Source organism: Delphinapterus leucas, chromosome 20, assembly GCF_059928025.1.
Source record: "Delphinapterus leucas isolate spDelLeu-1000000601 "Yukka" chromosome 20, BTC_Dleu_Yukka2, whole genome shotgun sequence".
Taxonomy (NCBI): Eukaryota; Metazoa; Chordata; class Mammalia; order Artiodactyla; family Monodontidae; genus Delphinapterus; species Delphinapterus leucas.
Genome location: NC_143148.1, coordinates 33250815 through 33274190, shown reverse-complemented (window position 1 = coordinate 33274190; position 23376 = coordinate 33250815). Strand labels below are relative to the sequence as shown.

Sequence of the window (23376 nt, the reverse complement as noted above, 5' to 3'; positions counted from 1 at the left end):
CGGGAAGTGGGAGGCGAGGCGGGCGCTTCCTGGAGGGGCGAGCGCTCCCACGGGCGGAGCGGGGACGATATCCTGCCCGCCCGCCGCCCGCGGCTGGCGAGCCCAGGCACTCCGGGTTGTCAGTGCCTCGGGGCCCCGAATGTTCGAGGCCGGGATCCGAGTGTCCGAACGTTCGAGGCCGGGATCCGAGGATCTGAACGTTCCAGGCTAGGATTCCGCGGATCGGAACGCAGCTGGTTCGCACTCGCCCCAGGCTGGCCTCGCCCGAGCCGCTGGCACCTCCGAGTTGCCCGCACTGTGTGCTCAGGGCTGCCGACGCGGGATCCGAGGGGTGGGGTCGGCCCGAACCTGCCAGGCCCTAGGGCGCCCTCTGCAGCCTCGACCCCAAGGGCTGTTCGGCTCAACGCTGCGCCCTCGGGGGATATACCACGGGGTTTGGTTCTGGGCTGTATCGGGCAGCACTAGGATCGCTGTGTTTTCTTCTTCTTTTTTTTTTTTTCCGATAGTAAAAGAGCTCGGCGTTTTCTTGTTACCGCCAGGGACTGGGAAGATGACACAAGCGTTATTTCTCTGACGGAGACGATAAGATAAACACAGTTCAGTTCGAACAGTGCCTGGGGCTAGTCAGCGGGAGGGCGTCTAGCGGGTCCTTGAGACCTTAGCGCACCGAGTCCGCCCTTCGGCGGTGGCCTTCTTTTCCCTAGAAGAGGCACCAATTCTTAAGAAATTCGTCTGTCGCTGGGCGCTCGTGCTGCAGGCCACTCGGCAGTATTTATGTGCTCGCTCCCCCCGCCCCTCTCCCCTATCCAGTGCCTCAGACAAAGGAGCCTCATTTAACCAGATTGTGGGGGACAGAGCTGGCTCGGGGATCTCAAGACCACGTCCACAGCCCTTGGCCCCGGGGCTCACAGACTGGGAATCTGGGAGTTAACGCAGAACACTTGGGTTGTGGGTTTTCCATTCTAGGTAGGTGAGGGTTAACTGGGAGACTCACGCTGCATCCTGCGAACCTCCCTCCGCGTCTGAGTCACAGGCACTTTGCAGCCTTAGAGGGCGGCTGCTAAACAGCCCCAGGGCTCTGGGCTTTGTTCTCTGCCTGCCTCCCCCCCACCCCCACCCCGACCTCCATCCATCCTTCTTTTCTCCAAACTCTCATCTTGCTTCCAACTAAAGTCCTCAAAGCCCTCAGCCCAGCTGTGGGGCAAACCAATCTAGAGGTGTTCTTAAACCCAGCTGTAGCCCCTCTTCCTCCAGGAAGGCTTTTCTGATTGATCTGGCCCCCAGAGTCCCTCTCCTCTCCTGGCTCCAGAGCAGGAGAGCCAGGCACTGGGATGGATAGTGGTGAACCCAAGCAGAGAGTGCCTCCCCTCACGCTGCTCACCTCTTGGGGGCAAGACCATGGCCCAGGCAATCATATTACTGTATGAAAAGTGCAAAGGTTTGAGGCAGGGTTGTTCAGAAGACCCAACTCAGCCAGAGGAGTCAGCGAGGCTTCCTCTCGGAGACCTGAAGGATGAGGTAGTTGGGCCTGCTGAGCGGGTTGGGGGGGGGTGGAGAAGATACCTGATCCCTGGCCAAGGGCGGAGTACAAAGGCCACAGGTCACAGCAATTCCACTCCTAGGAAAGGGAAATGAAAACATACATCCATACAAAAACTTGTACATGAATGTTCTTTGCAACATGATTCAGAATAGCCAAAAAGTGGAAACAACCCAAAGATCCATCAACTGATGAAGGATAAACAAAATGTGGTCTCTCCATACAACAGAATATTATTCAGCCACAGAAAGGTATGATGTATATACAATATGGATGAACTTTGAGAACATTGTGTTAAGTGAAAGAAGCCAGTCACAAAAGACCACATATTGTATGGTTCCAGTCATATGACATGTCCAGACTAGACAGAGCCATAGAGAAAGAAAGCAATGATTTTAAATGTTTTAAAATTATAGTGATAGCTACACAACTGTAGATAAAACCATTGATTGTATACTTTAAAGAGGTGAATGCTGTAGTATGTGAATTATATCTCAATAAAGCTTTTTTAAAAAATGTCAGGGCTCAGGAGAGCCCAGAGGTCAGTTGTTTAAGGCCAAGTGTCCATCATGGGTTGATTCTGCAGTCTGTCTTTCATCCACACACAATACAAGGCTGTTACGACAGAATGCTCAAGTCTTTCCTTGCCCTGATAGACTTCTCTGTGCACCATTGGGAGGCCTCGAGTCCCTAAATAGGCTGATAGTAGGGTATGTGCACGCATGCGCCTATGGCTTGTGAATTAGTGACTTGAAATAGCACCACCTGCGTAGCAGGCTCTGGCTGGACTCCGGTGTATGTGAGCTGGGAGAGGATGGAGGGTGTCCCAGTTATCTATGCGACATCTCAAATCACCCCAAGCGTTATCATCTCTCATGGCTCTGGGGGGCCTCTGGGCTCAGCTAGGGCAGTTCTTGTTCAGGATTTCTCAAACAGTTGCAGTCAGACCATGACAGGGCCTGGAGTTACCTAGAAGGCTTTCACACACATTTGTCTGGAAATCGATGCTGGCTGTCAGCTGGGACCTCAGTTGGAACACCTACCCGTGACCATTCCATGTGGCCTGGGCTTCCTGGTAGCATGGTGGCTGGGTTCCAAGAATGAGTATCCCAAGGGAACCAGGTGGAAGCCTTATTATCTTTTATTGGACGTGGCTTTGGAATTCATATAATGTCACTTCTGCTGTAGTCACTGGCTCTCTCCATAGACCCCGCCCCTAGGTGAGAGGAGTGTCATTGTCATTTGTAGGAAGAGCACGTGGGCAGGGAGAGGTTACAGTGGCCATCTTTGGAAAATACCATCTGCCCACAAAGGGGGTTGATGTGGAGACACGTCAGCGATGGAGACATCCCCTCAGGGATCTCACGGAGAGAGGTGGGTGTGGCTCACTGCACTCCTACATCTCAGGCCTAGAGTCACGGCCCCGGCTTTGAATCTCAGCCTGTCCAGTTACTGCCTGGATGACATCACTCAATGCTCTGGGCCTCAGTTTCCTCCTGTGTAAAATGTAAGGATGGATTTAGTATCTGGTGTCTAGCCTGGTGCCAGGCATGCCTAGACCCCAGGGCTAGCATGTTGTTATTGCTACTTTTAAGATCCAGGGTTGTGGTCACTCTAATGCAGGGATATCCCCTTCCAGGGTCAGGATGCCCGTGCCTCCCTCCACCTCCCCAGACACCTCCATCAGCCCCGGTCTTGCACTAAACTATGCATGTGCGTGCAGGGGCGGGGCCTATGGGCACAGCCCAGGAGACTGATACTTCTGGCTTAAGACAGTCAACCTGGGGACCCCAGTTGGCCTCTGTTCTCTTGCAAAAGTTCCTCTTCTGTCACCTCCTCCTCAGGGCAAAGGTTGATTTCTGGGCAGCCAGGGCAGGGCTGGGGCTTGTGTGGGATGAGCTATAAGGTGTGGCTTCCAAGGGCTGAAGGGGAGGGAGGACTCCAGCTCTGGGGGGCTTCGAGACACACTGGGGTGGTGGGGTGCTGTACTGGCGTGGCTGGGGGTTGGGAGGAAGACCAGCTGTCACTGGGCCCAATCCTGGGAGGATCTGTACCAAACCAGCCACTGCAAGGTCTTTTCTCGGAAGCTCCGGATGTGTCCAGAGGGCATACAGAGCTCTGGCTGGGGCCACCGCCCTCAGGCCTGGCCTTGGCCAGGGAAGGGAGGGGCTGGGGGCCAGAGGCAAGGTCAGGAAGGTCATATGGCCCTCTCGCCTTCCTGGGGACCCTTCTCTTTGAACATACAGACCCACAGACCAGTTAAGTCCCCAGCCAGGATCACCCCAACATCCTCCCTCCCTTAGAGTTGGAATCTGAGCTCCACTGAATACTTGCTGTGGAATCTTGGGCAAATCTTGTTTCTCTCTGGGCCTTATTCGTAAAATGGAGGACATTGTTATTGAGGTTGTGGCTATGGGTCTAGAGGAGGTCCCAGAGGGTGAAGCCCTACAGAACTGTAACCAGGTGAGGCAGGAGACAGAGGATTCAGATCCCACCTGAGGGAGTGTAGAGATGAAGCATAAGGTCATCTTTGCAGCTGGAGAAAGTAGGTCCTTGTGCTCTGACTCATTTTGCTTGTGCCCTCACTATACAGATGAGGAAACTGGGGCAGCACCTGTGGGATTAAGAGTCACAAAATTTGAAAGTTGTTGAGAGTAGATCCTAAGAGTTCTCATCTCAAGGAAAAACTTTTTTTTCTTTTACTTGTATCTTATAGGAGATGATGGATGTTAATAAACTTATGGTAATCATTTCATAATATATGTAAATCAAGTCATTATATCACACACCTTAAACTTATACAGTGCTGTATGTCAATTATATCTCAATAAAACTGGAAAGAAAAAAAAGTTAAAAAAAAATGTTGTGAAGACACAGGTTCAATTCCTGGTGCTACCCCTTACTAGTTTTCACTTACTATACTTACTAGCTTACCTTTGGGCAAGTTAGGAAAAATCTCTGGGTCTCGGTGTCCTCATCTGAGAAAGGAGGGTCACCAGGATCTACCAGGACAAAAAATAAGGTAGGTGCAAAGGGTTACCTCGCCTCTCTGAGGGGCAGCATACTCCAGACTAGTGGGTCTCCAATGCTGGCTGCACGTCAGAACCACCTGCAGAGCTTTCTAAATACCACTGTAGTCTTAGAAAGGCAGCTTTAAAAGCTCCCCAGGTGATTCTAAGGTGCAGTCAGGATTGAGATCTACTCACCAGTCTGCAGTTTCACTAAGTGTGGGCCAGCAGCATTACTTGGGGGCTTCTTAGAAATGCAGAATCCCAGGCTCCGCCCCAGACCCGTTGAATCAGAATTTGCAAATTAACGAGATCCACAGATGATTCAATGCACGTTGCAGTGTCTGTAACTATGATTTTTCAGTTTGAGAGGTACTGGCCCGGACAGTGGATTTCAGACACGTGTATGTTTAGGGGAAGGACAGAGGGGGCAATTTGGGAGGATTTGAGACCGGAGCGGGTGGGAAGGAAGATTCTGTGACTCCCATCAGAAAGGTGGATATTCAATCTGTAAAACCATAGGATGGAGGCCAAGTGACAAAGCAGCAAAATGAGCTGATCCCAGCCTGGCAGTTAGACATGGGAACTTACCAGCCCGATTACCTTCTTAGTGGGAAGACTCACGTGTAGAAACAGGGAGAGCCATTTTGATTACACTGCTTACTGGCCCAGAGCCTTACTTTTCTTTGCATTTTATCTGTTTTCATAGATCTGTTTAAACTGAGCTTACTTTGGGGAGGAAAGGGGCAGGGAGACCTCATCAGCATGGGGTAGAAAAATAGTCCAGGCCTCCAAACAAGTAGGTGGCAGGAGAGGAAGTTTCTTAATGAAATGAGCATGGTGACCGCACCTGACTTGGGCCCAGGCGGCTCTGCGGTGCTGACAGTACTGTGGTGTATTTCAGGACAGCTGCTGCAAGTTTCTTGGAGTTTAGAACTTGGGCAGAGCTAAAGGGGAAAGAAGAAGGGAAAAGGAAAATAAATAAGCAGCAAATGAAGTGTCTCTGAGCTCTGGGCTCTGCGTGGTGTGCGGTTCACCTGGGCTGGAGCTTCTGGTCAGCGCTCTGTTCCTTCCTCATCTGTGACCTTCCCGGTCAAAGGCTCCTCAGGCTTTGTGGAATTCATACTCCAGTCTTAGGCAAGGGGAGGAAGCAGTACAACCCTCCTTGGCGTGAAGGTGCACCCTGATGGTCTTGGCATCCTTTCCCAGAAGGGAAAGACTGAATTGGGACTCAAGGTTTCCAGGTAAACTTCTTGGATCCCCTACCTGCCCATCCCCTCCCCCAGGACCAGGCTGATGGCCCCACTTGATGCCAGGTGTGCCCTGATCCTGGCCCGATAAAGAGTGTCCCTGTGTGGGGTGTGGGTATTTGGCATTTGGCTGGAGGACTTTCTCCTCATGCTTGGCGGGGGACCGAGGACAACATGGAGGGTGGCAAAGGTCAAGGCCAAGCCATCCAGGTGAGCCACAAGCCAGCTGGGATATCCCAGGTTCCCAAGCCAGGTGGGAACAGCCTCTAGCATCACTTCCTAACTTCATTCTGGGTACAGTGGTGAAGTTATCTCAGGACTCGCCAGTGGGCCAGCCTGCCCTCCAGTGGTGCTCAGTAGTAACTGCACCCTCCCTGCTCCACTTTTTACAGTGGAGTGCAGCTCTGGAGGAAGGCTCCCCAGATATGGACTTGTTCAACCCACAGGTAGGTGATGGAAAGGCAGTGCTGTTATCCTGCCATTTCAAACACCTCTTCACTTCATACGACATTCAGCTCTAAAAGGGAAGAGAACGAGCATGTAACCAGCACCTACTTCTTCATACTAGGGACTTTGTACACTTTGCTTCCCTGACCCCTCTGAAAGCCCTGGGGGCCAGGGGTGTTACTAACATGTATAGAAACAGTTCCTGGCTTTGAGGACAGGCAGCAAGGGGTCAAGTCACATTCCATTCCGTGCCCGTCTGACTTGCAAAGCCATGTTCTTGATGTACCACCTGCCTGTGGAAATCCTTTAGCCAGGAGTTCCCAGGCTCTCACAAGGACCAGGCAAGCAGCAATAGTGAGAGGGGATACACTGCGGAGTGGTGGGGACTGCGGCAAACTGACGGATGTGCGCCACATCTAAAGGACACAGTCATACGTCCCCAGCAGATTACTCTTGAATGGGAATGCTGGACTAGCACCTACGAGAAGCTGAAAATCTGAATTTTGGGTCAAAGTTCCCAATTTAAAATACTGACAGTTAAATCAGAAAAGAGCGTAAATATAATGCAAGCCAAACAAAGACTGTTTCTAACACTTGCAAGCCAAACAAAGACTGTTTCTAACACTATGAGCTTCTACAATACCCTCATGGTGCAGGTGAGCTCTGGAGAGAGGTCGTCACTTGCCTACGATCACATGACCACATATAGAGACAGAGTCTGGACTTGACCCCATGCCTCCTGACTCCCAGGCCAGTGCTCCTCTCAGCATTTCTCTCTGTAGTCTGCCCTGCTCTCCAGTCCCCAGGGCAGGGGGTGAACCACTTCTGACTTTGGTGAGGTGGTGGGACACATCAGACTCAGGCTAGAGGCTGGAAGATCACCCACATTTATTGGTCAAACTTAGCTTGCAGTGTAGCAGGGCCACCCTTTGGCCCTCTTGGAAGTAATGAGAGCACTGTGTAACACATGCAGCCCCTGGGAGCTCACTCAGATTCTGCTGAGGTAGTGGCTTGATCCAGTGGCCTTACCTGAATATTTTGGCAGTCCCCACCCCCTGCACCCTTAGGCATAGCTTCGTCCCTTACACAGCACGGACTGGGCCTGTCCAAGGTCAGGCTGGCTCTACCTGGACCTGGGCCTAAAGTCCTAGGAAACTAAGGGAGAGTGGGTGATCCAATTCACAGATGGGAAAACTGAGGCTTGAGGCAGGAGGATACTCATCTGGAAGACTCATGGCTAAATCCCTGGCTTGGCCCACAGCCTTGGCCCTCGGGCCACTGGGCTGGTCAGTGATTGGATGCTCTCCCCATCCCATTCTGGGCGGAAGACATTTTCTGGCTTAGCTGCTCTGGAAATGCAATTTATAAATACATACTTGGTTTAAAAAAGTAATAAATTAGATCTTGGACCTGCCTGAGGGCATCTGGCCAGCCACATGGCATGGACATTTGTTATGTCTCATATATCACATGTAGTGCTAAGACCCATGACATTAACCCACAGGCCACACTGCAAGTTTCATGCAATGTCACATGGAATGCTGTCACGTGTGACCTTCTGTGTCATGCATCACACCATGACATGCTCATTGTGTTACATGTTTCTGGCTGGTCATGCATGTCCCATGGGATGTAGGGTAGTCTATTGGCTATACTAGGTCCTTTGTTGCCAAAAAAGTCCTCCCCGAAGACTGTTGCAGGAAAAACCTGTCTCCCCCTCGTGGGGCAGGGTACAGGGACAGCCAGCTGAGGCTCTCTTCCTGAGTCCTCTATCCTGGTGGGTGGAAGTTGGCATCACTCGGCTGCATTTGAAAGGTCTCGAGGGGCCATCAAGTGCCGTGAGGGACCTGTGGCTGGTTGTCGAAGAAAGCAAAGTCCAGCCTGGGCTCCTGGCTCTGCAGACGCTCGACCATCTCCGGGTGGATGGGGTTATTCCAGAGGCTGTGGGGCACAGAGACAGACTCTTCTCAGCACTGGGAGCTGCTCACTTATTGTCTTATCTCTGCCCTCTGCCCAACCTACAGATGGGGAAACCAAGGCCCCAAAGGGTAAGAGCTGTTTCCAGAGTTACCTGGTAGGCAGCAGCAGGTATTAGGCCAGCATGGCTACCTTAGGGAGATGGTATCCCCCATGCCCACCCGGACTTCTTCCACTCAATCTTTTTTTTTTGGCTACAACGCACGGCATAGGGGATCTTAGTTCCCTGATCGGGGATTGAACCCATGCCCCCTGCAGAGGAAGCGTGCAGTCTTAACCACTGGATAGCCAGGGAAGTCCCCTCCACTCAATCTTCTTCCCCGGGAGCTAGCTTCTTCCCCAGGCCGTGCTCATATGACACATTGGACAAATAAGGAAAAAGCTCCCCTTCTTCAAGACACTTTACTTCCATCGTCTGAAATTGTCATAATATATTGTTTTATAGAGCGAGGCACTTCACTACTACTAGAAACCTAACACGTCTACTATGTGAGTGGTGTCCCTTAGATGCAATACTCCGAAGTTCAGTGCACCACCTATACAACTGTAATGTGGTGGTCCTGATGATAGCTACTATTTTAAGTGCTTACTATGTGCCCGGCATTGCACTCAGTGCTTTATATAATCATTTACTCTGCAGAGCACCTCTCTGAGGTAGATACTATCACTACCTCCATTTTACAAAGGAGGAAACTGAGGTTCAGAGAGCTTGAGTTACTGATGCAAAGTTACACAATCGGCAACTGGCAGAGCTGGGATTTGATCCAGGTCTGCTTGCTGCCAAATCCCTGATGGTGCGGTCCAAGTCTCTTTGCATAATTCCCGACCCAGGTCCTGCCTTCTCCTACAGGAGGTGCCTTTACATTGCAGAGGTTGGTGTGCTCACCCCAGCCCCAACCATCCCTGCCCCTGCAAGTCCTGTTACCGAATGACTTGGATGCCAGACCCCTGCGCCAGCCCTTCAGCCAGAAGCCAGGCTCCATAAGCTGTGATCCGATTCTTCTCCAGGCTTCCCGACGGATGGCGGAGGAAGGGGAAAGAGACTGACGTGAGATGGTGAGATGGGGAGGAGGCGGCCGGAGGGGTGATTCCCTGTGTCCCTTCCCTGTGCCAAGCTGGGCGGGGGGAACAAAGGCTCCCCGCACATGTGCTTAGAGAACTCAACATTCAGCAGTGCAGCGGGAAGGCGGAAGGCCGGGACCCAGGGAGAGCTAAGCTTGACAGGGGCTTGGAGTGGACCAGAGTGAGCAAATCCAGGAGGGCTTCCTGGGAGTTAGGGGCCTGACCCAGTGGACTCTTGGCTTTCCCCAGGACACAGGTCCCCCTTTGGTCCTCCCCACCCGCTTCTGGCTTCCCCGGATGTGCCCCTCATACTCCATTCTCTTCAGCCGGCCCATCTGCGGCAGGACCCGGGCCAGCTCAGCAGCTGCGTCATCCCCGAGCAGGTTCCAGGACAGCCTGCAGGGTGGGGTGCCAATGTCAGCGGCAGGAGAGCAGTGAGGGTAGAGACCGGGGGCAGGTGGGGAGGGCTGGGGGCCACGGGGATGGGGGAGCGCCACGGGGTCCTGCGGGCCCTCCCTGAAGGCTTTACAAGGCACAGGAGGCTCCTTCCTACCTCCCCACCCCATTCCCGAGCCGGTCATCCCTCAGAACCCAGACAGCTTAGGAGCTGGCTGTCCTGAGAGTTCAGAACACGAGGCCTGTGGAAACATCATGATCCAAACTTCCACCGTGCATGTGCCTCCATCCTGACTTTGCTACATCCATGTACCGCCTATATTATTTGTTTCATATTTTTCTTTAAATCAGTCCTCTGTGCCCTCTTTTTTTTTCACTTTAAGAAACTGATCTTAGGAAACATTTATCACTGCTATCAATGAAAGACTTGTGTTAAGGACCCTAAGTAGAAGGTAGTTACAAGGATAAATACAGTGCAAACAATGGTATTAACTTCTAGCTGGAACCTGCGTCCTTCCTAAGGCGCTAACCCTGTGGTCTGCCCCCTGCTGGCTAAAAAGGGATAATCACCAGTGTTTGGTGAGTTAGCCCTGATCTGAGACTTTCTCTTTGGTGTAAAGTAATGAGAAGAATTAAAATCTTTAGGATGCAAACCTAAAATCTTGTAATCCCTTGTGTCCTGTACTTAAAGAAATCCCATTTTCTTCCACCATGCTCAGGGTCCCAGGCTAGTCCTGGCAATCTAGTTTATCCCTGAGGCAGTACTGCCAGGCCCCAAGGTCTGAGCACCTCTGATGGCCAAGAGGGAGGTGGGCATGGCCAGTGGGCAGGTCGGGGGGCCTGCTGCTTTCAGCCACTCCTCACTACCAACAGGTGGTTCGTAAATCAAGGCTCCATAAACCCGGTGAGGTAGTCTATCCAGACGCTTCCCAAAGGGACAATCGGGAAATGGTCCTAACCATCTCCATCTGGTCCACTGCCCCTCTCACCCTCCACAGATGGGGAAATGGGCAGGAAAGGGTGAATGGCTTAGACAAACAACACTCGCAGCTCAAGTGTTAAAACTTCCTCGAGAGGAGCTTTGAGAAAGAATGACCTTCCCTGTACAAGATGGGAAGACCTCCAGGGAGGAAGGAACCAGGCCCCCAGGTGCCCACTTTGCCCAGCTCAGGGCTCTCCCAGGCACTCACATGATTTCTTCCAGGGCCGGGCAGAGGACGAAGCTGGCAGTGAGGGGCTTGGCAGTCTGGTTGTCAATCTCACACGACACCAGGCTGGAGATGGAGATGGAGATGGAGATGGAGATGGAGAAGGGGATGGGAGGGAGGTATCTGAGTCAGGGGCACCCTCAGCCTAGTGGCCCTCTCCCCACCCTGCAATCACAGCAGGAGGAAGCAGAGTGGCCAGCATCTGGGGCAGGCTGGGAGTCTTAGGAAAGTGCCCCCTCTTTTTTTAGTTCCAGGCTCCCCCCATACCTGAGGCCTCTGTCACTTCAAAAGCCTTCCCAGGTATCAGGCTCAGCCAGAGAAGGACTGCCCCCTACAGCACCGCAGCTCCCCGGGCAGTCAGAGGAGGCTACTTACTCGATCTGCCGGAGCAGTGGGAGCCCCAGATGGAAATGTGGGACCCCTCCGGCCAGGTTGTTCTCTGCCAAGCTGCAGGGCAGGGGAGACACCTGTGAGAGGAAGCCCCAGACCACCCCCCCGGGCCTGGCCCCCTGCCCAGGCTCCGCGACCTCTACTCACCTGATCTCTTCCATGTGTGGGCATCCATCCAGGGCCTGGCCCAGGCTCAGTGCTCCCTCTGGGCCAAGATGGCTGGATGTCAGGCTGAGGAAAGGGAAGGGGTGAGGGGAGCCTGGGGGACCAGGTATGGGAACTGGGGGGGGCTAGATCCCCCCACCCTGAGCCTTGTCTCAGGCTGCACTGCCAGACCTTAGACAGTCTCTGGGTAACTGCCACCCTAACCCCTCTCCCCACCCACATAGGACCTGGGTGGGTATCAAGGGCCCTGGCTTTGGGGTCTGAGATCCCAAGTTCAAGGCCTGGCTCCTTGATGTATTAATAGGGTAAAGCTTTCCACACCTCTCCAGGCTTTAGTTCCCTTGCCTGGAAAATGGATCAAGTAGAAATCCCGACCTCACAGGGCTCAGATGAGACCATGGACATAAACTGTAAAGTGGCAGGTCGCTTTTCTCCTGCATAGCCCTTTGCTGACACTTCCTCACTTCCCCTCGGAGAGTGGCTCACAGGGTACGCTGAGCTATGAGGAAACTGAGACTCAGAAGGGGCAGGGGCTTGGCCAAGGGCCCACAGGGGGCTGGTGGCAGAGCCAGGACGAGGCTGGGTCTCCTGATCTCCCTGCCCCAGGCTCCAGAGGCAGGGGAGAAGCAGGTGGGGGAGGGGCAGCCAGCCCCAGCACACGCCACGGTTTCCCCTAAGGCAGGGCAGCTCAGCCGATGGGAGCCTCGGTCCCCTAGTGCTCCTTGGGGAACCCCTCCCGCTAACCCTGCACACACCGCGGGCAGGGGGCCACTCACTGCAGGACCCTCAGGTGCCGGGGCAGCCCCCTGGCCAGCCCCAGGGCTGTGGGGTCTCCCAGGGCGTTGTAGCCGAGCCTGGAAGAGGAGAGGGGATGAAATTGAGCACCAGGCTGGCCTGCTCCATACCCCTGCCCTGTGCCCACTGGGGGACCCAAGGGTCAGGTGGCCTGCGGGGACACAGAGGGCAGCCCACCCGGGCAGACACTCACATCAGCTCCTCTAGGTGCCTGCAAAGCGGGAGACACTCCGCCAACCGTGCTCCCCCTGCGGGGCCGATGCCATTCGCCGAGAGGCTGAGGAGGGGCAGACGTCAGACCCTTGACTCCCCCGTCCCCCGCCAACCCCACCACATCTGCTAGGGCCCTAAGAGACAGCACTCTCGCCACACACTGTCCCAGCCTGATGGGACAGAGAGGCCCAGGGAAGAGCAGGGGCTGGGCTGGCTCAAGGTCCCCAGATCAACAGTTCCAGGAGGTAACCAGCCCCAGGGCCTAGACACTGAGGTTAGAGGGGGGAGCCAGAGTCTCCCTGGACCATGGTGTGGCTGCTGAGGACCCCTGTCAGGAGGGCTGGCCACTCACTCTATCTTCCTGAGCTCAGGCAGTCCCGGCAGGACAGCAGCTAAGTTCTGGGCACCGGTGTCTCCAATCTGGTTGTGGCTCAAGCTTGGGGAGAGAACAGCAGGGGAATTGCAACCATCAGCCTGCCACCCATCTCATCTTGTCTGTGTCCTCATCCCAGAAGAGGAGGCCAACGTCTAGAGAAAGGCCTCAGCCACAGTGATAAAGTCCTCTCACCCTATGTTGGGTGAGGACCCCAAACTCTTGTCTTCTGTTTAGGATGTTCTCCCTGGTGTCTGACCTAAATCCTTCTTGCTGCAATCAACACTCTCATATCCTGTCTTTGGGTTTCCCGAGGCTCTGGGTCTGGGGTGATGCAGTATATAAGTGGGTGAAGGTGACGAGACTAGGAAGTGAAGAGTGTCCTCCAGGGGCCCCTTGCTTCTGTCACCTTCCCCTGCCAAAGCTGTCTTGGGTCTGGGGGAGGGACAGGCAACTCACCCTAGCTCCTCTAAGCTGGTGGCAGCTCTCAGACTGGAGGAGCAGGGCCAAGAAGCCTTAGTCAGGAGTAAAGGCATTTGCAAGTGCAGTGCTAAGAACTCCACAGTTTGCAAAGCCTTTACACTTCCAGGGACTCATATGTCAGTCACAAAACGTCCAAGGGTGGGGGATGGGCAAGGTGGGCAGACTGTACCTAATACCCAGAGGAGAATTCGGAGGCCCAGGGAGGAGCCGTGATGGGCCAAAGACCCCCAGGGCCTCACAGGCAAGGTGGAAATGAAAGGCCAGAGCCATTGGCCTGGAGCAGTGGCCATAGTTTTTTGGTTTGGCCAGGCTTTGCCTCTGCCCCTATGTCAGGGATCTTCAGGCCAGCCCGGCTGAATGTCAGTTTCACGTGTCTCTCACAACTCATCCTGTTCTAATCTATAAAAACAGTGGGCTTTTCCTTAAACCCAGTCTATTTATGGTCTTTTCTGCACTTGACCACACCCTGCCTCTGTGAATGGGGGGAAGAGACAAACGGAACAAAACAGCTGATGCGTTAGTCTGAGGGTTGTTTGTTTTGTTGCCTTTCGTTTTGCAAATTAATTTTTAGGGAACTGCCTTTCGGTAAATTAATTTGGGGTGAAATGACCTGGTCCCCCAAACTCTCTGAGCTCATCTCCTACATGCTCTACCCTGCCAGAGTGGGGGGCGGGGACTTGGATAAAAACAAAACAATGCTTTGTCATTGCTTGGGTTTGTTTAGAGTCACAATATTTCATATTTTGAAAAATCACATGAAAAGAGCATGTGCTATTTGTTTCTCAAAGTGGCCAGGGGCACAAGGGCAGAATATCAAGGTCATCAGCTCTGAGGCTAGACCATCACTACTCAAAGTGTGGTCTGTGGCCCCCAGAACTGGCATCACCTGGGAGCTTGAAATGCAGAAACTAGGCAACCCACAACCGTGAATCAGAAACATGAACAAGAACAGAGGATGAATTTGTGCACGTGAAGGGTTGTCCTAGGACTTGGGCTCAGCTCCTTCAGGTCACTTGTGTAGCGCAGAGGAAGCTGGTGGCAGTAAAAGGCAAGAGCTGTGACACCGACCTGGGAGGGTTATAGGAATGTGCCGAGGACAGGAGCCACAGAGGGTTCTCAGGGAGGTGCCCCAGTGTTTCCCTAGATGGGTGGTCCCAGCAGAACTTGCAAGTGCCTCCTCCTACTCACTCCTATGGGGTCACTCGGTTACTCACCGGAGGCTCTGCAGGAGGGTCATGTGGCTTAGTCCTTGAGTGAGTGCAACCAGGGCAGAGCCGTCCAGTGGGAGGTGGCTGAGGCTGGAGGAGAGGAGGCCACAGGAGGACTTGGCATACTGGGCTTGGGTCCCTGACGCAGACCTTGAGTGCTCAGCAATGCCCAGTGATCTCCAAGACAGCCACTTACATCCACACAGTGTAAAAAAAAACCCAAAACTGTACAAACAAAACTGCACTGGGAAATCCAAATGCTGTTTTCTCTGTAAGAATGATACAGTCATCCAGGCAGCAGTTCTATATTCTGAATCACACTAGACCCAGACTACTGACCAGTAACCACAGCGACCACACACCAAGCACATACTAAGGGCCATTTAGAGATGATATGATATACAGTTATCCCCATTTTACAGATGAGGCACACTGAGGCCCAGCAGTCACACACAGAAAGTGGCAGCATCAGGAACAGAACCCAAGGCTGTAGGATTCCCATTCCTGGGCCCAACCATGTGTTACCCATGGATCATGCTCCTTATGGCCCCACCTTGGGCAGGAGAGAGGAATAATAACAGTAATAATAACAATAGCAGCCAATACTTGTAGAGTGTGAATTCTGTGCCAGGCTCTGTTCTAAGTGCTTCATGTGTGTGATCTCATTTAATCCTCACAATCACTGAGGGGGTAGGTCCAGCTATTATCCCCAGAGTTAAGATGAGGAAGAAAACAGAGAGAGGTTAAGTACCTTGCCTAAGCTCACACACTGAGGTAGAACCGAGAGGTGACAACCATCCTGGTTTGCCCAGAACTGAGGAGATTTCCAGGATGCGGGACTTTCTGTCCCAGCTAAACTGGGACAGTTGGTTACTGTGCCAGGAGTTGAACCCAGGTGGTGTGGCTGTTGACTAGCACCTACACCCCTAACCATTTCACCCAGAGGGACAGGTGGGAAAAGTTGGCTGGATCTGAGGGGAGCTGCTTGTTGGAGAGGAGACACTCAGAAACGACAGATCTGAAACTGGAAGAGGCCTCTGGGGAGTGAAGATCCATCCCTTTCCTTCAGACAGAACGGAATCATTGGGACTTCCCTGGCGGTCCAGTGGTTAAGACTCTGTGCTCCCAATGCAGGGGGCATGGGTTCGATCCCTGGTCAGAGAACTTAGATCCCACATGTCCTGTTCTCTGAAGCACTTCCAGCTCCTGGCTCTGGCCTGGGTGCCCAGGTGAACACACATATATGTTAAACGCATGAATGAGCCAATGGATGACCTCATTGGGCCTCCAACTCCACCCCAAATAAAAGCTTCCAGAAGAAAGGGAGGCTGAGCAGAGGTGCAGGCACATGGGGGGAAGCCAAAGAAACATCTCAGTGGGAAGACAGTGGACCCTCTGGTCAAAGGTCTCCCTAATACCACCCCCTGACCCCTGCCAGGATATGCAAAGAGGGACAAAGTAGAAGAATTTCATTCATTGTTAAGGGGCAAAAAGTCAGAGCTGCTTTTAAACTGTATTCAAAAATGTGTCCGAAAAATCTGGAGGAAAACTCACAAACTGCTCATGTACAGAAGTTTTCCCAGGGGGTGTCATTGCTAGGGATTTCATGTTCATTGTTACATATTTCTATGATGATGGAACTTTTTATAATTCGTGTGTATTTTTGGTCAACGGATAAACTTAGAGATTAAAAGCAGAAGATGCCTTGTCAAGTGTTCTGTCTCGATACTGTCACGTCTGTGCAGGATGGGGACCTGTCCTTTAGACTGAGGCTGTTTCCACCGTTTCTAAGAATTTGGTGACTCCAAATTATAGGTGAGGGTAAAAGTTGCCAGTTACTAAGGAAACGATTGTAGGCACATGGCAGTGGTCATCTATGAGTTTTTTATCTGCCCAGAGTTTGTTTCCCTGTCTTGTGTTAATAGTCCCCTGAAATACCACCCCTGACTCAGTCCAGATAATTGGATGGGCATGTGACCCAGATCTGGCCAATCAGATTATCGTGTGCTTAGAGCCACAGTGATTGGTTTAGGGGCGGGCATGTGACCTGGGCTAGTCCAGTGAGACTCATTCTAGGGACTTGTGTTGTAGGTACAGGGAAAAAGGTGCTCCCTTTCCGCTTGGCTGGTAGAAAGTGAACCTGCAGCTGCAGGAACAGCCTGCCTGAGGATGAAGTAAAGAGATGGGGGGTGGGGAGGAGAGAGGGAGGGGAAGGGAGAGAGAGGGAGGGAGGGAGGGAGGAGGGGGAACAAACAGAGAACCTGGATCCAACCAAGCCTGAAATCAGTTGCCTTATTATTTTCTGTGACACGAGTTAATACATTTCTGGGTTGGGTTGCTTTGACTGAGTATTCTGTTCCTTATGATCAAGCATTTTGATAACACCCAGAGCCAGGTAAGGAAGGAAAAGGGAGGGCATTCAGCTCACCTGAGTCCATCCAGGAGATTGACAGTGGTGTTCACTAGAGATGCAAAGGTTCTTAGACATGCTCCCAACTTCCCTGCTCTCACCCCCATTAACCACCACCACTTACTCAAGCCTCTTCAGCCAGCACTTGCCCTCAAGGGCCCCCGTCAGCACCTTGGTACCCTCCTCGCCAAGTTGATTGTTAGACAAGCTGGAGGGGACCAAGCATGAGGTGAGGGTTAGACAAGCCTGCCCAGCCCCCTGGAGCTGAGCTGTCAAATCAGCCCCCCTTACCACCCCAGTCCCCCCAGGAGGCTGGCTCTGGGTCCACAGATCCCAGACCACCCTTCCTACCCAGGCTGCACAGGGACATTCCTGGCCCCAAGGGTCAGGCTCTGGGGTCCCCGAGGAGGTGGGCACTGCAGTCACAGCTGACCCAGCTGAGAAAGGATGCCCTGGATGAGGGCTGCACCAGAGGAAGCCAGGGACAAGTGACACACACACACACACACACACACACACACACGTGCAATGATCCCTTCTGCCCCTTAGCTCTCTCTCTACCCAACACCCAGAGCCGCTCTAGGCAGAAAAGGATGACGAGCCCCATTTTACAGATGAGGCTGTCCAAGTCTAGAGAGGCACAGTTATTCGCCCAAGGTCACTCTGAGTGAGTGATAAAGTTGGGACCAAGAACCCAGTGCTCAGCCTTTCCCAAGCCACACCCAGAGTTGCCGGGCTTCATCAGGGAGAAAAGCGATAGGCTGAAGTCCCACCACCCACTTTAACCAAAGGCACAACTGGACTCCCCACCCTTTGCCTTTGCTGGGCCATCCCCTCCCGGACCCTTCCACCCCACAACTCACTCCAGCTCCTCCAGGTGGTGACAGTGGCTTAGACCAGATGTCAGGTGGGCTAGCGCACTGGAGCTCACACAGCTGGAGGTCAGCCTGGTGGGGGTCAAAGGGCCAAAGGGAGGCAGGTCAGGTAGGAGCTCTGGGTCTTGGGAGCTCTGGATGCTGGTGGCAGAGGGCAAGGAGGAGGGGTGGGGAATGGTTCCTGGGGGGCAGTGGGAGGGGACCTTCCTTCCCTTCATAAATCTCTCCCATCAGGGAATCTTTAGGTCAAGACATAGCTTGGAGGCAGGAACATGGACTAGTTGAATACTTGTTTAAACCACAATCATTCAGGTAGCAACTTCACAATGTCTGTCATAATCAGGCATCACTGTGAAGTCTAGCTAGTTACTGTCACTTACCATGAGCTCTGCATCTTTATTTAAACAGAAAATGTAGCAAGTATTGGAGAGGGTGTTAAAGATATATTAGTACCAAAAGGAGACCTTCCCCCTGATGTGATAGGCTGAATTAAAAGAGAACCGAGAGTTACAAAAGCTCCACTTTGCAACCATCATCCTTGATATTTGATTCAGGCAAGAATTATCAATGGATGCTAAAATTCGTGGGTGAAAATTTGAGGAAGACCGGGATATTTACATCATCTTAAGGTATCTTCCTACCAGATAACTGGTTAATTACAAAGGGAAAAAACAGTAGCTTTGCAAGTGAAGAAACCTGGCAGACACCACCTTAACCAGGAGATCACAGTTAACATCCCCAGTAAGGGGACAAGTAGGCAACATGTGCCTCCCGATGTGACACACTGAGATGAGCACAGCAGCACCTCTGTGATATTCCTGCCCCAAATGCAGAACCTAAATCTAAGCATGAGGAAACAGCAGAGAAAGCCAAGCAGAAGGGCGTTCTACAAAATAACTGCCATGTAAATGTCATGACGGTGTGAAACACAAAGAGGGGCTGAGGACACATTCCAAATTGAAGGAGACTAAAGAGAGATGACAACTGAACACAGTGTGTGATCCTGGATGGAATCCAGGACTGAAAAAAAAAATGCAATAAACATTATTGGGACAATTGGCAAAATTGGAATATAAACTGTAGCTTAGATAATAGTAGGATATCCATGTTAAATTGCCTGAATTTCATACTTTTACTGGATTAGGGGAGAGAATGTTCTTGTTCTTAGGAAATTCACTGAAATATTAAGGCGCGAAGGGGCATAATTATACAACTTACTTTCAAATGGTTCAGAACAAGAAAGGGGGGGGTGGAGAAGAGAGGGGAGGGATGAGGAAGGAGGAAGGGAAGAAAAGAGCAAATGTGAAAAAATAATGACAAAGGGTTAATCTGGGAAAATGGCATATGGAGGTTCTCAGTCTTCTCATAACTTTTCTATTAGTTTGCAATTATTTCCAAATAATAAAGAAAAGAAAAAGAAAGAATATTCAAAAGGGAATCACCTTCATGCCACATGGCCATGTAGATGACCGTGAACCCTGGCATCATCTCCAGGGTCATGTGTGGTCCCAGCCCATGGGATGGGGACACAGAGCTCCTTTGAGCGCAGGGTTGGGGAGAACAGGAAGTGTGGGGGCGGGGCTGACCTGCAGGGGGCGGGGAGGGCGGGGGAGGCCCTGAGTGAAAGTCTTGTCTGCATACCGGAAGTTCTTCAGCTCAGAGAGGGACAGCAGGAGGCTTTGTAGCAGCAGAGCACTGGCTTCGCAGAGGTTCACCTGGGACAAGCTGAAAAGGCCCAAGCATATTCCAGAGGATTTCAGGCTGGACACACCTCAGGGATCAAACATCACACAAAGATGGGGAGGCCAAGAGAGGGGAAAGGCCCACCCAAGAGCTCCCAGTGGGGCAGGGCTCCCCTCTGCCACCCTGGGGCTCTCCCCCACTGGCCAGGTGTGATTCTCTCCTGCAGAGGGAAGCAAGAATGCTAGCACAGCCCCACGCTCTGCTCATCTCCATCCTGCACTGGCCAGCCTCTCACCTATGGCCTGGAGCGGGCACTGGGGTCAATCAGAGAACTCAGGGCCCCAGACAGTGTTTCAGGGTGCTGACCTGAGCTGCCGCAGCCGGGCACAGGTCTCCATCAGCTGCCTGGCAAGAAGGCTGTGGTGGGTCCCAAGGTCACAGTGAGCCAGCCTGGAGGTGGAGAGGGAGGCAGCAGCTTCTAAACACCTGGCTCAGTACCAGGGACTCAGTCCCTACCTGCAAGGAGCGTTTCTTACGGTGGTAAATAAATGCTAATCAAATAAAGTCCCCCAATTTACTAATCAATCATGGGAAGTACTATGAAGGAGAGGTCAGGATGGGGCACCTGGTATGGCTGTGCAGGTTGTTCACTGCACAAGGAGACCCAGCCAAGGAAGTGAGTTGGGGCTGAGATCCAGGTATGGTCTAGTCCTCACAATGTATACTTGCAGGGCTGCATTCCCCCAAAGAGGTGACATATTAATTTCCAGAAACGTGCTATATGGATTAGAGGAGCTGTGAACCCAGGCATCTGTAAGAAGGGATGATGGGAGGACTTGACTAAGTCTGGGTGGGTTTGAGGGGCCTCCCTGAGATGGTGGCATTTAAACTGAGACCTGAAGGATGAGGTTGAGTTAGCCAGGTGAAGAAGGATGAAGAAGGAAAGGGAGGAGAGAATATTCTGGGCAGGAAACAGCCTGTGCAAAGGCCCTGAGGTCAAAGAGAGCAAGGTGGTGTTTAAGGTACTGGAAGCTTAGCTGGAGCCTAGACTGGGGTTTGGGGTAGGGATAGATAGCATGAAGAGGTAGGTTGGGCTAGATCTCAGAGGCCATGTAGAGACTTTGGGCATCAAAGGACTCTGAGCAGGGGCATAAGAATTATTGGTCAGAAGCAGCAGTACCCCCCTCTCCCCCTCCCTCCATCACCAGCCTCTCTCTTGGGGCCCCAGGTACTGGGTCTCACCTGAGGGTCGTGGCTTCTGGGTTCTCCTGATGGGGAAATTCCAGCTGGATACAGAGCTGCTGCTGGGTCTCGGAGATGCTGAGGAGGGAAGGGGTAGCCAGCGTGAGGCCCACAGCAGCTTTCCCGTATCGGCTGTGCTGGGACTGGGGCTGCTCAGCCGACTGAGCTCCCAGACCCAGTGGGGATGTGGACATAGGTCAGTGAGACACCAGCGCCTTTGCTCTTAGCTAGTCCATGGGATCCTGGCACCTCTGGTCACAGAGCCATGGTGTGTGTTACTGTCACCAGGGGCCCCTTCCAGACAACCAGCATGGACTTCCAGCAGTGTCTGTCTGGGATCTAACAGCTCTTTGTCTTGAACCTGGGGCTGCCTTCCTCTCTCTGGTCCTGCGGCTTGCCTACTGCACAAGTCCCAACAAGTATGTGTAGTCCCTCACATATGCCCCAGGAGCTCCTGCCATCTTGGGGACCCAGAGAACTCACTAGGGATGCAGCTATTACCCCACAGGACAAGAGACCAATGTCTAGATGACGGATGGTCCCAATGGTCATGAAAAGATGAAGAACTTGAGGGGCCTCCTCCCTGGACTTACCTTATTTCAGTGACGTTGCCTGAGGCTTGGGCACAGACTTCTAGCAGCGTGAGCACCCCGGCTTTGCCCACCCACGGCTCCTCCACCCTGTCACAGAGGTGGACACAGACGAAGGTCGCCTAGGGTTAGTGGGGGCGGGGAGGAAAGTGCCAAGGGGGCTGCCTAGAGGCTTTCTGGGTTTTGCTGATTTTAAAAACAATAAAATTTAAAATTAGGCATAAGCATCAAACAGAAAATTAACATCATCCTTGTTCTAACAGTTATGCAACCATCCAAAGGGAAAATATTATTTTTTTAAACAATATTTTTAGGTTTAAGAAAAGGTCTACATAACGTCACGTTGCAAAGATAAGGAAATAAAACTGTATATGAAGCATGATCCCAATTTTGTATTTAAAAAAGGAAAAATATATATGGAAAGGGAAAAACACATATGGTGAGGAACAGGGAGACAGAGCTGTGAGAAAAATATATTAAATGTTAATGGTGATTTTTTCAATTGTAGAATTCTCTTGAAGTGTTTTTATTTTATTTCTTCTTTAGTTTTCAGTATTTTCTGAACTTTCTACAATGTGTATGCATTAATTTAAAGATTTTTTTTGGATGTGAACCATTATTTTAAAGTCTTTATTGAATTTGTTACAATATTGCTTCTGTTTATGTTCTGGTTTTTTGGCCACAAGGCACATGGGATCTTAGCTCCCCGACCAGGGATTGAACCCACACCCCATGCATTGGAAGGCGAAGTCTTAACCACTGGACTGCCAGGGAAGTCCCTGTATGAATTAATTCAGAAGCAGGAAAAAAGAGAGCTGTTTAAAACATTGCTGCTTCTAAAGTTATGTTGAATTTTTTTTCAAAGTACTATTTTCTTCTTACGTTCTTCTGGGTTTTCCACAAATTTCTACGAGGAGTACACATTATTTTTAGAGTAAGAAAAGTTTTATTTTAAAATGCTATTTGGGGTGATCTAGCGATTCTACACCAAAGAATTGAAAGCTGAGATATAGAGATATTCATACACCTATGTTCGTAGCAGCATTATTCACAATAGCCAAAAGGTGGAAGCAACCCAAATGTCCACCGATGGATGAATGGCTAAAGAAAATGTGGTGTGTACACACAGTGGAATATCATTCAGCCTTAAGTAGGAAGGGAAATTCTATAACACGGTACAACAAGGATGAACCCCGAGAATATTATGCTGAGTGAAATAAGCCCATCACAAAAAGACAAATATTGTATGATTCCACTTGTATGATGCACCTAGAGTGAGATCCACAGAAACAGAGTAGAAAGGTGAGTAGAAAGCCAGGGACTGGGGGGAGGGGAAAATGGGGCGGTTAATGGGTACTGAGTTTCAGTTTTGCGTGAAAAGTTTCGGTTACACAGCAATGTGAATGTACTTAACACTACTGAACTGTGCACTTAAAAATGGTTAAGATGGTAAATCTTATGTTATTTGTATTCTACCAGAATTTTAAAAAATGTCGTGTTGGGGAACAACCAGACTCTATGTGCCTCATCATGGGCTGAGTTGAAAAGTGCACAGTATTGGCCATGAAGTAGGTATTTTTAGACACAAATCCCATGGAGCCTTTCCAGTTCCAGGAAAGTCAGGGGTTAGAGGAACAAACTCAAAGACATCACAAGGAAGCACCAGACAGAGCCAGAAAGCGGGACGGTCTACAGCACAGGGGACCGATTTTGTCAACGGTTCACCCATTAAGAGTCCAAAGAGCCATCACCACTCCATGCTAATGGGGACCTTGACGGGATCCTGGATCCAAAGAGCCAGCCGTCCCATCTGGGGAGAGTGGGAAATTTTAGATTGGACTGGGTAATACCTGACACTAAGGAATTGCTACTGATTTTTGTAGGTGTCCTAATTCAACTGTGATTATGTAGAAAATGTCCTTATTTTTTAGAAACTTGTGGTGAAATATTTTGGAGTGATATTTTATGAGATCTATAACTTACTTTAAGACACTTCAGCTAAAAAGTAAAAATTCGAGGCAAATATGGAAAACCAGGAACAACTGTCAGAACTAGGTGATG

The 23376-nt window shown here is 51.4% G+C and overlaps 1 protein-coding gene across 16 annotated transcripts in view; it reads right to left on the bottom strand.

Annotated features, from left to right (window-relative positions):
* Positions 1-88: 88 nt before the first annotated feature.
* The window catches only part of NLRC5 (NLR family CARD domain containing 5), a 129943-nt gene continuing 106655 nt past the window's right edge, over positions 89-23376 (bottom strand). For 8 of the 16 annotated variants that reach the window (XM_089903105.1, XM_089903099.1, XM_022555953.2 and 5 more), the window contains 20 exons: positions 21319-21405; positions 20726-20803; positions 19850-19933; positions 19442-19525; positions 17789-17872; positions 17050-17133; positions 14522-14605; positions 12804-12887; positions 12432-12515; positions 12220-12297; positions 11426-11509; positions 11264-11335; positions 10871-10954; positions 9597-9680; positions 9148-9231; positions 5586-8186; positions 5399-5495; positions 4475-4542; positions 4036-4154; positions 1658-3036 (listed from right to left, as the gene is read on the bottom strand). In XM_089903105.1, the coding sequence (XP_089759231.1) occupies positions 8075-8186; positions 9148-9231; positions 9597-9680; positions 10871-10954; positions 11264-11335; positions 11426-11509; positions 12220-12297; positions 12432-12515; positions 12804-12887; positions 14522-14605; positions 17050-17133; positions 17789-17872; positions 19442-19525; positions 19850-19933; positions 20726-20803; positions 21319-21405 (1351 nt within the window). In that variant the 3' untranslated portion in view covers positions 1658-3036; positions 4036-4154; positions 4475-4542; positions 5399-5495; positions 5586-8074. The other 8 variants (XM_089903101.1, XM_089903100.1, XM_089903102.1 and 5 more) reach the window with 8 other exon arrangements.